The sequence below is a fragment of the Lonchura striata genome, chromosome 5, assembly GCF_046129695.1.
Source record: "Lonchura striata isolate bLonStr1 chromosome 5, bLonStr1.mat, whole genome shotgun sequence".
NCBI classification, from domain to species: Eukaryota; Metazoa; Chordata; class Aves; order Passeriformes; family Estrildidae; genus Lonchura; species Lonchura striata.
Genome location: NC_134607.1, coordinates 57,831,290 through 57,845,083, shown reverse-complemented (window position 1 = coordinate 57,845,083; position 13,794 = coordinate 57,831,290). Strand labels below are relative to the sequence as shown.

At 39.8% G+C, this 13,794-nt stretch overlaps 1 protein-coding gene across 4 annotated transcripts in view; it reads right to left on the bottom strand.

The window, feature by feature from the left end:
• Window positions 1-4,561: 4,561 nt before the first annotated feature.
• The window catches only part of LUC7L2 (LUC7 like 2, pre-mRNA splicing factor), a 29,425-nt gene continuing 20,192 nt past the window's right edge, over window positions 4,562-13,794 (bottom strand). For 2 of the 4 annotated variants that reach the window (XM_021552895.3, XM_021552897.3), the window contains 7 exons: window positions 13,678-13,788; window positions 12,890-13,033; window positions 11,664-11,840; window positions 9,576-9,667; window positions 8,676-8,705; window positions 7,585-7,779; window positions 4,562-5,600 (listed from right to left, as the gene is read on the bottom strand). In XM_021552895.3, the coding sequence (XP_021408570.1) occupies window positions 5,408-5,600; window positions 7,585-7,779; window positions 8,676-8,705; window positions 9,576-9,667; window positions 11,664-11,840; window positions 12,890-13,033; window positions 13,678-13,788 (942 nt within the window). In that variant the 3' untranslated portion in view covers window positions 4,562-5,407. Of the gene's footprint in view, window positions 5,601-7,580; window positions 7,780-8,675; window positions 8,706-9,575; window positions 9,668-11,663; window positions 11,841-12,889; window positions 13,034-13,677; window positions 13,789-13,794 lie in introns of those variants that run through there. The other 2 variants (XM_021552896.3, XM_077783611.1) reach the window with 2 other exon arrangements.

The window sequence follows — 13,794 nt, the reverse complement described above, 5'->3', positions numbered from 1 at the left end:
TAAGTCCAGAAGAGGATGGGGCAGAGGCTGCTTTATGTGCTTCAGTTTTCTGTTCAGCTTGGGGAGAAAGGGAAGCGTATCACACAGCATTGCCAAGGACTGTAAAAAAGAACAAAACGTGTAAAAGAACATTTATAGTCTCAAATCCCTCTGAAGGAGTACAAGTAGTTAAAGCTCTGAAAAGAGGTGGTGCAGTTCTTTACTACCATTGCTCTGCTGCAAACCAGTTTGAGCTTCGGAAGATTTGAAGGCAGCACTTAGAAAAGTTACAGTGGTTACAAAGCAAAGCCCCCACCCACTTACCACATTCCAGAGATGGAGACAGAGGTTTGAGCCGGGCTGAAGGCGCCTGAGGGCCAGTGCTGTAAAAGTGTCTCCTTTGCAGCCTCTCTGAGCCAGCACCTGCAACGATTTCTAGCCCTTGTGCACTTAACTGAGCATCACCATCAATACTTTACCACAGTCAGCACTTGTCAGATAATTTCAGCCTGGGAAAGGGCTGTACAGCCACGGCAGCTCCTGCTGCTCTCAGGCCCTTTGTGACCTTGCTAGTGTCCAGCCCTGCTTTGCTGCTAGTTACTCCTCCTTTCTGATGGTGCATTTCCTAGAACTCTGGTTGCCTGCAGTGCTCTGGCAGCACCACTGAGCCTAGGGGAAGGGATTTGGGACTGCAGTTTCCCCAGCAACAGGAAGTGAAAAGCCAGAGTCAGGAGAGGTAAGTCATGAGAGACTCACCAATTGCCCGCTGACTCCATTATATGCCCACAGAGGAGAAAGCAGGGAGAGCCAGGGCTAGAAGCAAACATTTCTTCCTCTTTCCTGCTGCTGATACAACTTCTGCCCAGCAGTCTGCTGCTTCCCAGTTTTGCAAACTGCAGGGAAAGACAGATGTCAGGTCTTACTGAAAAGAATAAATAATTACATACGTAGCAGCAGTGCAAGAATTTATTAAGCAAGTGGAAAAAAGTGATCAAAGCAAAAAACCAAAGAGCAAGAACCATCATGCAGGACTGGATGAAGAGTGCATTAACATTTTTATAAGCCCCTACATCAGAAGAAACTAATCTCTACTGCCTTGGAATAAAGGAAAATGATACTGATGAAGGTGACATGTGAAATATGGGACAGAGAACAGTAAACTGGAGAGGTTATCAGGTGCTGCACACATCTACACAACACTGCACACTGCCACTGAAGCATGGCTCAGTCTGCATTTATACTTAAGTTTAATGCTGACTGCAACCCCCATTTTCTGTGTCCCTACAGCTAAACCAATCTGCTTGGATGTAGCCACCTTGGCTGCCTTGCACCGGTCCCAGGGGTCTGAAGTCTTGCTACTATTCTCTCTTCAGCTACATAGATAATCCCTGCTTCAAGGCTATTTAACATTTGCTCAATCATCACTTTGCATTGGCTTAGAGAGCTGGTTTACTTATTTTCTCCCATTGCCCTTGGGGATGGGTGGTGCAAGACAGCTGGACAGAGAGAGGGGCTCCAGGGCAGGGCTATCTTTGAAGTAACAGGATGGTAACTCCCAGATTCAATAGCTGATGGAAGCCAAGGGGACAGAGGAACAGCCTCCTGTGGCAGCTCCACTGCCAAGTTTTATGTTGGGTAATGGGATACAGTGGCACTGGGCCAAGCACCTCTGCTTGGAAATGTCACCATTTTACCATGTGGTTCCTCCTGTTGCAGTGGGAAAAGCAACACACAGGCTGTGGTGGCACTGGGCCAGACTGCCCAGGGAAGTGGCTGAGTTGCCATCCATGGGGGTACTTAGAAGGCATGAAGATGTGGCACTTGGGGACGTGATTTAGTGGTGGGCTGGGCAGTGCTGGGTTAATAGGTGGATTTAACGTTCGTGATAGGCTTTTTCAAGGTAACCAGTTCTACAATTCCATGTTCAGGAGAGGACCATTCTTGGTAATGTGCCATTCTCCAGCTCCTTATCTTTTTGTTTTGCACTCCCGTGACTAATCTGGACTGATTATGAGATATGGGAATGATGCTTGCAGGTTCACTGCAGTTCAAATGCTTTAAATCAGTTAAGTAATTTACTTTTTCTGCTCATTTTATCAAGTTGAAAATGTACAAAAACTGCTATGGAGCTACAACTGCATCAGAAAAATTTCCATGATCTCAAAAGCTGATGCTCAGCTACAGCACCTTGAGGTTCCTTCAAGAGCTCCATTTCATAATCTATTTAAGCATGAAGACTAAGGTTAGTCCATACCACTCTTCAGCTGTCCAGCAGGAAATTTACAGGTGATGAATACCTCAATTTTGCACTCCTGGAAATTAAGGTCATTGGGTTCTGCTGAGTGGAAGATCCGTATTTAGGCACAACTCTCCTCTTCTGATAGATGCTCCAAATATTTTGCATCCTAAGTGTGTTTCATCAGCCATCCTAATTATTTTCTTCCCAAATGCACTTCAGTCCTGTATTTCCACAAGTAATTCAGGTTATTTTATGAGGGAATCAGAGATACCTTCTTGCTTAAAATTTAGTGTGGTACTTCCTCTACATAAGGAAAGGCCCAAACCCAATCCCCCTTTTGTAATTAAATTTAAAAGCCATTTGTAAAATGGATAGCATATAATCCAGAATTTGCTAGTGTGGAGTCTAGGCACTGTTTTATCACAGTATGCAAATTTCACCCACCTTCCCTTCCTCCCCCTTTATACAATACAAAATTTCTAGTTGCTGGCAGCAGAGGGAGTCAGGTCCTTAGTATTTCTGGAATATAATTCCAGAAGGGAATTCCACAGGAATCACTGGCACTTGAGCTATGTAAGATATATCTAGAAATGACCGGTCACCTTTTGTCACACCACTAGAATTCCATTAACAACTATGTGATGATAGGTATCTTCAAGCACTTGTACTCTGGCTGTAGCAGATGGACAAACACTGGTAACTTCCATTCATCAACCACCTGGACCATCCAGAAATGAAATCAAGAAACTGTCCCAGGAAGCAAACTCATGCTCAGAATTCCAATGGATAAATAAAAAAAAGGGTTAAGTAGTTAATCATCATCGCTTTGGCAGCTTAAAATGATGTGAATTCAAAGTGGAATGTGCAATGCTGGATCCAAGTCCTTGCAGAGGTGTAAAGGTCCTGTTACAGCTTTTACTGCCAGTCAATACACTGCTAAATTATCTTCAGAGTTAGAATTATTACCCATGCACTCTGACCATATGGAAGATGCTACAGAAACAACACTGAGTATGAATGCACAGAGTGAATGGTATTACACACTGATGTTAGCAGGCCTTCATAGGCACTTGCACAAGGCAGAGACAGAGGCTGCAGAACCTGGTGGAAATGCCAACAAATCATTGCAAACACTGCTCTTAAGCATCAGTATTATATAACTCAGTGGTGTGATCACAAGGAGGAAAATTTACCAATATCTAAATTCTTCTGTGTAGGAGTAGGGCATATCCGAGTAGTTTAAATACCCCAAAAGCACTTTTAATCCAACAGAATGGACACCAACCCCTTTAGACCAAGGGCACCCTCAGCAAGTTGGTGCAGTCAATGCACTGGAGGAAAGGGATACCATCCACAGGGACCTCAACAGGCTTGAGGGGTGGGTCTGTATGAAGCTCAAGAAGTTCCACAAGGCCAAATGCAACGTGATACACCTGGGTCAGGGCAATCCCAAGCACAGATCCAGGTTTAAGGATGAACAGATGGAGAGCAGCCCTGATGAGGACTTGGGGGTGAATTAGGGGTGGATATGACCCAGCAATGTGCATTCACAACTCAGAAAGCCAAATGTGCCCTGAACTACACCCAAAGTAGTGTGGACAAGAGGGTGAGAGAAGGGATTCTGCCCCTCTGCTTTGCTCTGGTGGGACCCCCACTGACCCCACTTGCAATGCTGCATCCAGCTCTGGGATCCTCAGCACAGGAAGGACATGGACCTACAGGAGTGGGCCCACAGGAGGCCATAAAGATGATCAGAGGGATTAAGCACTTCTCCTATGAGGGAAGGCTGACAGTTCAGGTTGTTCAGCCTGAAGAAAAGACTCTAGAGAGATCTTACAGCATGTTCTAGTACTTAAAGGGAGCCTACAGATGGAGAAGGACTTTTTACAAGGGCATGTAGTATTAGGACAAGGGGGAATGGCTTTAAATTGAAAGAGGGTAGATTTTAGACTGCGTATTAGGAATCAATTCTTTGCAGTGAGGGTGGTGTAGGGTTGCCCCCAGAAACTGTGGATGCCCCACCCTTGAAACTGTTCAAAGCCAGGCTGGATGGGGCTCTGAGCAACCTGGACTAGAGAAAGGTGTCCCTGACCACAGCAAGAGGGTTGGAACTGGATGATCTTTAAGGTCCCTTCCAACCCAAACTGTTCTATGATTCTGACTCCATATGTTTCTGCTTTTGAAGATTTTAGTATAATCAGATTGTAAGCAGAATGACTGCTTCTCCTAGCACGCATCTGTATGTTAAAAACTCTAATAATAAGGTATTTTTAAAAATACTGAACTGCTAGTTTACCACCTTAACAGACCAGTATATCCTTGTTAAGTTATTGGACAATATGGTTTCTTTTTAATTTTTTTTATTTCTTTTGTTCTTAATTTTTGTTTGTTGTTGCTGGTTTGTTTTGTTTGTTTTAATACAATTAAAGATGTACTCCACAAGAAAAAGCAGAAAGAGTCCTTCTGGAAAAAAACAAATATATTGAACACATACCAATCAAATGGTACAGATATGGGACTGGCTTTGATTTCAAAATTTAAGTAGAAATAAAAAAGATGTAATGCAACAGCTGTTCAATTTCCAAGTCTAAATAGGCACTGTAAAAAGACATTTCCGCTTTCTCCAGCACACGTTCCTGTCTAAATGCTCCCACTGTAATCAACTCCTAGGATCCCAAACAAAAATAAAACCCAGCACTGGGAACATAATCTTAGAGTAAAAGTTAATATCCATCCACCCACCCTCTTACAAAAAAGCAAACAAAAAAAAAATCCCCCCAAATACAACCTTTCAATGCTGCTGTTTTGACTGGAGCAGAATTGGAGAATTTATAAAGGTTCAAAAGCACCCAAGGCAAGTAGTACAATATAATTTGTTCACTAACTTGTATTGGAAAGGAGATTAAAAACATTGAGATCTGCATCTTGGTACATAAAACTGTTGTCCTGAATAAAGAGAAATCTTTCAGAAAAGTTTTACAACTTGGTGGAAGTCCAGGACCCAGCTTTAGGCACCATTAATTCATGGGGTTTAATTCTGACTTTGTTATAACCACTTTTATATACTGTACATCTACCCTAGTTGTATCAGTGTTGGAACTGCTCACTGGTGTCCCTTTGAACAACTGTAAACTAAACCAAAGTATGCAACTCCATAGGAAGCTAGAGATCAGGTGAATATACAGCCAGTTATATCTCCCCTGCTTCACGCTCCTCTGAGCTCCTTGGCTCTTCTGATCGGCCGTTAGCGCTTTCGTACGAACGTTTCTTGTCCTTGAAATCCCGCGGTGACCTCTCCCTCGAGCTTCTGTCTTTGTCACGAGATGTTCTATCGCGATCTCTTGAACGCTCTTTGTCTCTGGAAGATCTTTCTTTAGAGGATCTGAAAAGTGCAATGCATTTGAGAATTCAAGTTTGACATGAATTGGTAGCTATCAAACAGCACTTAGATTTTATATTTTCCTTTTTCCAACCCAGCTTTAGATTTATATAAACAGAAGCTTATGAGAAGACACCAAATCATTCTACCCGTCTCCCTTTCCTACTTCAAAAGACAAGTACTTTGAGGTAATATTTAATCTATATTTATTACAGAGCCCAGTTTAAGTTCAAAGTGCTTCAGTACATCTCTTACTTTCAACCTCCACCTCCAAGTTTACATTAACTAGAGTTGAGTGGAAATTTCTTATCTGCAGTCTCTAGTTTAAGAACAGTGTCTAGCCTTTCTCGGACTATAAGTTACAAACTTAAAAAACACATTTAAAAACAGGAATTTGCTTAAAAGTAGCAGGAAATTAACTTTCATTATTCTGGAAGGGAAGCTCTATTTGACAAATATGAAGCAAATCTGGAATCTGTTCTACAACCGTAATTTGTTTTAAGAATTAACCCTGGTATGACTTTTAAAGGTTGGGGTAGTTATCTTTTTAGATATTTTACTCTGATAAACAGGCATTTTCAAAACCTTTATGATGGAGACAGAAAAGGCCTGTTTTGTTAAACAAACTAAGTAGTTTTAAACTAAATTAGATACCTGTATGGGAGAAAAATGCATTAGACACCCTCCTCCATATTCCCTTACAGATGGACTTAGATCTCTTTTTGAAAAACATTCCATCTGTATTTTACCATATACTGCAATCACAAAATATTCTAATACAGATTTTTACAGAAAAATTTTAACAGCTCACCCATCATTTCCAAGTTGAAAAATTGGTACTCTGGACCGTAAGACTGTACTCTCTCCATTTACATAAAGTTACTGTCACTTAACCTCCAAACTTCAAAACTAAGGTCTGCAAAATGCTCCTCTACTAATTTCCTTTTGCAAACTTACAAAGAAGTGACCTTTCACATTAGCTGCTCATCTGAAAAGATTACTTTCCTTACCATGCAGTCAGTGTTTTGCAAGACTTAGTACTTTAAAATCACTGGGATCCACAGGCATTACCCTATTCCACAAACTACAAGTCACAGAAGAAGAGAAGCTACAAGCCAAATAGAGCTTCATCCTGGAATTAGTACAACTGTTCATAAAGTACCTTATGCCCAAGTCCCCTGCAGAAGTAACTATGATTTAACTCCTGAAATAATTTGAACTATAAGCCCTGCCTGTGTGGCCACTTCAAAACCTGACCTTTTATCTTCTTGTAGGTCAACAGTCTCAGGGTTTTAAGACTGGGCACCCTTTCACTGTACTGCTCTCCAAGCATGCCACAGTGGGTAACCTATACAAGAAAGGAATCCTGTTTATGAGCAGACCTCCCTACCAAATGCCTCATTGTGCACTCCCAACTCTTATAAGTTATGCTCTCCTCATTAATGTAAACAAGCCAGCCAATCCTCAGGGAGCAGATAGCAACTGAATCATTCAAAAGCAACAGCCCCAGCCTGCCCCCTGCAGTAATCTTTCCATGAGAGATCCTTGCAAAGCACAATTTTCAGATGCACTGCAAAAAGTTTACTTTCAGGCATACCTAAACCTACTCTTATCTGGTGCAGTTCACAACAGATAGGCTCTGATGTTGGGAATAAGAGCCCAAAGGAAAACCTGAATGCATTGACAGTAAGAGGACTGTTGCTATCCCTGGGCTCAAATGAAAATCAGCCGTTTCACTTTCTATGCTGCATGAAACTAGTATCAACTTGACCCTAATACTCTGTAGCACTCATCCAAAACAGATATAATATATAACCCTGTTATTGTTATTGGTGTGCCAAATCATAAATATGCTGAAGTTGTAACTGAAATATGAGACAGATTCAAAATGTGTTGAAATTATTAAGTGGGAAGCACAAACTTAATTTAGTGTGAAAATTCTCACTGTGTGTTGGGAAAAGCCATTTACTTCTAGGGCAACATTCACCTCTTTTTGGAGCTGCGTTCTCGGCTCCTCTCCCTGGAGCTGTGCCTGCTTCTATGATGGCTGCGGCTCCGGCTGCGGCTGGTGGAGCGAGACCTGTGGCGGTGGCGCTTCTCACGGGACTTGGAGCGAGTCCTTCTCTTCCGTTCCCGTGAGGCTGAGCGAGAGCGGTGTCGGCGGCGGTCTCGGGACCTAGACCTAGGAACAGAGAGGGCTTACAGCACACACTGCTCTCACCAGAGTGCTATGAACATGATGCACTCTATGTGTAAGTGCATCTGTACAGAGAATGGCCTGCAGTGTTCAGAGCCATTGCAGTGTCTGATTCACAGGCAAACAAACAGACAGGGGAAAGCAACATTAGAAAGCCTACAAATTCCTTTTTGACTAATGCAGACAATTTTATAGTTAATTCATGACTGTATGGCTACAGCATAGCCAATTCACTATCCTGAAAGCAAACAAAATAGGAAAAAAATCTACTTCTTTACATTTTACACTACTGTCTTTATCAGGCAAAGAAGAACTTCATAATGCAGTGACAGGGATCATCTGCCAGCATCTATGAGTTATCATGTTCTTTAAAAACTGGACTATATTGTTCCCCATAGATACAACAACAAAACTAATCTGGAAGGTTCTAAACACTATACAAATTTGGCATTTTCTTTTCCCCCCCAAATCGCTTTGCAATCATACCTCACTGGTGACCTTCAAGTGTGTAGAGCTGAAAGTATACACATACTATTAATGGGTGATCTGATGAGTTAACCTGGTGCTTAGGGATTTTGAAAACATGGGTTATCACCAAAAGGTATTTGCCAGAAGCTTTTGTAAAGAAAAAGCAATTCTCTGTGTTTTATGTATTACGTGGAATAGGAAGCTGCATTGTAATAGCCACAAAATAGATGTAGATGTAAAAACTCAGTAGCATGGTGATAGTGTACAAACACACAGAGAGATGACTATGTAACAGAAAGCTTTGTTTGTAAAGATGGACATTTTAAACTAACAGTGCCAGACAGTCTTAAAAAGTTCCAGCTTGTGAAAGGCTAACTTCACCGCTGGTATTCCTTGTCTGCAGATTTATATACCTTTTGGCATGCTTGCTGTGGGATCTGGACCTGAAATAAATGGAAAATAGTAATTTTTTTTAAGAGAATCTCACTATCAAACAAAGTGCAATTTAGTAATAATAAACCAGACTAGCTGACCTATTGTTGTATTTCTTGCTTTAGTAGCAAGTATTTAAAGGCCTTTTATTTGATGTCAACATCTTTGTAACATGTTTATTAGGAAACACATCCCTGTTTCGTGTTGGTTGGGTTTTTTAAAATTTATTTTTCAGACTACTCTACTAGAAGCCCAGAAGATTATCTAACCAGTTTTTTAACTTACATCCCTCCCACAGAAAAAAAGCTTACAGGGGAAGTCAGTATTTCCTGATTTCCTGACATGCAAGTAGTACCAAACTGCAATAGATTTCAGAAATTCACGCTGTTAACCTCTGAAACTTAACATGCCAAGAGAAGCGCAGCTCAGGTTCCATTCCACTCTAGCTCCACCAGGCCTGGAAGCTACTATGCCATAGAAGAACAGGGAACTGCTTTCCTTAATCATACATTCAACTACTTCCAATACGGAAAATTTCTAATATCTCTGGAGAAAATTGCTAAGAGATGTAAGGAGCTTGTATGTGTGTAAGCTCACATCTTTCAGGTCTCAAAACAAGGTACATGCCTGAAAATTATCTCAAAGGCCCTTTGATCAAGTATGTAGAGACAAAACTATCAGTAGTTTTTAAAAAGGCTTTTTATGAGAACAATTCCATGTTTTAAGATTTAGAATAAAATTCCATCTCAATCCTTCTAAGTTTCCAAGAAATGCAAATTATTGTAATTCTGAGTATTTAGAAATGTGTATGAACTATATCAGAGTTTTCTTATTAAACATAAATAGGTCATAATGCACATGCAATTAAAACAGATTCCTACCTCCTTAGTTTCTCCCTTTCTTCTCTTTCCCTCTCCTCTCTACGTTTCAGACGCTCCTGATTTCGTTTCTCCTGTTTATCAGCCACAATCCTCTGAAAGCAAAAGAATATATTAAGCTATATTAAAAATTTTCTCACATGAAGGTGCCATAAAAATAATCTAGACAGTTAACATTCAGTTCTTTCCCTCAGGCATATCCCCTTTCCCTTGTGTATATTATTCCCACTCTCTTCCTCAGTATATATACATATATTTTATTTTTTTTCTTGAAGAAACAGAAGTTATTGCAGAAGAGCTGCACATGGGTGTTACACGAAGACCTGAAATATGCAGATTTAAATATTAAGTTTTTAATAAAGGGGAATTCAGAACAGTAAGTCATGCCTTTAATGTGAGAGCTTCCATGCCAATCCTATCATATTTTTGACAGTGGGAAAAGGCAGAAAGGAATCAGAACCAGGATAGTTAATTGCTTCTTAAAGGACTTGGTTGGGCCAACACCTAAGTTTTGATGCTACTTGTTTCTGTACTGTGACTGTGGGATAAAATTAGAGCAGATGCTTCAGCTGATAGCCCCCAGGGTGAACTCACTACTACTGGGGACAAGGCACGCTCAGTAGAGGGCCCTCAGGTGTGGAACTCACAACTGGAGATCTGGCCAAACCCAAGTCTTGCCACCTTCTGGACATGATGCAAGAAATTCAACTCTTTGTAAAGACCTTCTTCTGAGAGGTGGAATTGCCCCAGCAGCATCTTGATTAGATCTCTGAGGAGAGCTCTGAGGAAGGAGGGGATAGTTATTGTTTTCTTTCTTTATTAGCAAAGCACTTTGAAAGATTAATTTACTGATGTTTTGGGAATGTGAAATAGTTATCCATGCATATTTTGTTCCAAATTATATAATTAATTAGTTATTTCAACCCTTTTCGTCAAATGATATCTGTATTGTACATCAACAATAGCAAGGTTTCTTTTTCAAGTGACTCTGCATAATTTCATGGAGGGATGAGAGAAAGTACACATGACCTGTTCTAGGCATCTAAGATTTAAGTTACACCAGCCTAAATTGGCAACATCAACAGGAAGAGCTGGCTCTCCAAAGGGTAAGTCACAGTACCCATGCAAGGCAGCTGGAATATTACAGAACATAAACCAAGTCAATTTATTCAAATTCAGTAGCAGCAATTTCTGCTCTTAGGAATTCAACCAATTTAGCTACTGTCTTTAGTGACTTCTAGGGTTAAAACGCTTAATTGAGCTGTGAACTCCACAATTTGTACATTAAGGCCATAAATGGCATCAGTGTTCAAATCCATCCTCTTGAAAATTAGAAGTCCACAATATCATTCCATTAAGTATTTCTTCTGGCATATGATTTCTGGTCAAGGTAGGTTCTAATATTCCAACTAGATTTCAAATGTTCAAGTTATAGAGAACATGCAACCTCCCCATAACAATTATTTCTGACTTCAAGATATACATAATTTGGTGTTCCTACTTTGGATAGCTACAGCCTTGAGTTGTTTGATTCTATTCAAAATAATTTCCTAATCTTTGTCCAGGTAAAATAAACAAATTGAGTTTTAGTCATTCACCATACAGCAGGTTGTTTGAGTTCCAAGGATTTCTTTACATTTTTTGGAAAAGTTTTCCAAGTGTTATCATCCTCCTTACTACATGCTCTTGTCAAGAGTCTCCTCATTACTTTTAGTCAATCATCTGGCTAAAAGCAAAGGTCATTTAGCTATCTCTTAGGACTGCTATGTTTCAATATCGCTGTTGTTCATTCAAAATACAGTTCTCAATTTTGAAAGGAGATTTCAAGTTCTTAGTTACCAAGATGCATTACTTTGGATGTGTGTTTTAATTTACCTCAGTGCAAAATAGGTCATCTTAAAAATCTATCCAGGTAATTGATGCTAAACTAGAATGTTTAGTCTTCTTAGGTTCATGAAATCCAAGTTTAAGGTGATATGAAAAAAATTCACATACACAGGAAGAAATATTCCAGGGTTGCATGGAATATTCCAAGGCTGCCTGGCAAATAATTAAGTAGGAGCACACACAAAAAATGGAAGAATGATTTACCCTGAGTTCCTCAAGCTTCTCTCTAATTTCAATAAATCCCAAATGTAGTTTTCCTCCAAAGTGATCAGCAAGTCGTCGGTCATTGTCATGAAGACCAAGATAAGCTGAGCACACTTCACAAACCCGTAGCTTCTGCTGTTGAAAGCTTGAGGCAGGCATGGAATTCCTGTATACTTCCTAGAAAAGGAAAACATTTGCTGTTACTTCAAAATGCACATAAACACAAGGATGACACTTCACTGAAAATACACCACAAATAACCAAGTTCAATGTACACCAGAACACCCTTTAATTAATTCACACTATTCATGCTTCAACTGTATCACTAAGATACAGGGCATGTTTCCTTATTCTGAAAGCTGAACATATTTAAAAGCAGGACATCAGCAACTGTTTTTGTAAATTAAAATTTAAAAAAGTTGGGTAATTCCTACCTTAAGATTATATTACACAGAACGATGATGTACTTTTTCATGTACAACAATGAATACACATTAACACTGCAATCACTATGTTGACGTATTATGAAAATATGACACCAGTTTTAATTCTGAACCCCATTTAAAACAGTATTAGTTTCCTAAGAAATCTATCTGCTTTTTAGAAACTAATTAAACACATCATCAGAGCAAAATTTACCTAAAGACATTCAGATGATAGACCAGCAAGACTGCCAGCAATCCTACTGGTACTACTGAAACAACTGCAGATACTGATTTCTAGAAATTTCAGTATCTTTGTGTAATATAATACGGAAAAGCTCTTAGGGAGTTCTGTCACCTTAACATTATAAGGATAATTTTGACTTTCCTGATACACAAGACATGAACTCTTTTAGTGAAGACAATGGATCACTTCACCGAAGCTTTCCACCACGAGCTTACAACAGGGTTGCCACAGTAAAAGCCATGATACCAAACCATCTAAGTCAGTGCAACCATCACAGCCACAAAGGTAGTGTCCACAGATACAACTGACCAACACAGCCAAACTAAGATAAATGCATCATTTGTGGAAGGAAGTACAATTTTAATGGTAGAGGAGTGTACTGAAGGGTAGAAACTTTAACTGTACACAATGCCAAAAAGCAATTTCTTTAGTTTTATGTGAAGCAATTAGCTAAGGAATTGACAGAGATAAGACATCTTGCACTACACACAGAGGCCAAGCAATCTAATATTTGACCCTGTCCTTTCCATTCCCCAATCCTTACACAATCGACTTACTTCTGCTTCTCTCTTCTTCACCCGAGCCTTCTCCACTTCATCCATTACTTTTTGAGATTCTTCCACATTCCCATCAGCTCCGAGCTGCTCTACTTTGGCCAACAGTTTCCCAATTTCTTCATTCAATTCATGAACTCTTTCAGCCTTGAAAGACATGGAAAGGCTTAACACAGGAAATACTCTTAATTATGGAGAACAATCTGAACTACTACTGAGTTATGATATGCAAAATTAAAAGAAACACACAGAGAGAAGTTCTCTAGTTGGAAGTGAAACAGAAAATGCCTCTGCAAAAAACACAGACAAAGGCTAAATTACCAAGTCTATGTAAAATTCTGGAAAAGGATTTTGTTCAGAAAACTTCAAATAATTCATGCTGTTATCTGTATCAGTCTTGAAAAATTAGTATTTGTACAACCATTGCTCCTAGCATTTACATATATGTGCAGAAACATTACAGGATTTTTGTTCAAAAAAGACCTAGAGAAAAGGACAAAGATTTTGTTTACTTTATAGATGAAATCTGGATCAAAGTGTAAGAATTACTAACATTTCTATAGCATGAATTCAGAGTCAAGTTTCCTGAGGTCAAAAATATCAGAGAGGTCTCTTCCCTCTGTTCTCTTCTGTGCCTTAAAGGCAGTTTTAGGAAGGATAGAGAAAATTAATTACATTTCCCCCCTCTTCAGTAGGAATTCTCAGAGTTGATATATTTTCAAAACTTGAAACTGGCTCCTTAGAAAAACTGGCCTCCAAAAAGACAGCAGTAACTCATCTGCCATACTTACTTTAGCTGCAACTTCAGCACTGATCTCTTCTTGGGTTTCTGCTAGTCTTTTCTTAGCCACTTCTGTTCGCCGGTCGCAGTCGGCAATAAATGACTGCAGGTGGTCCATTGCCTAAAA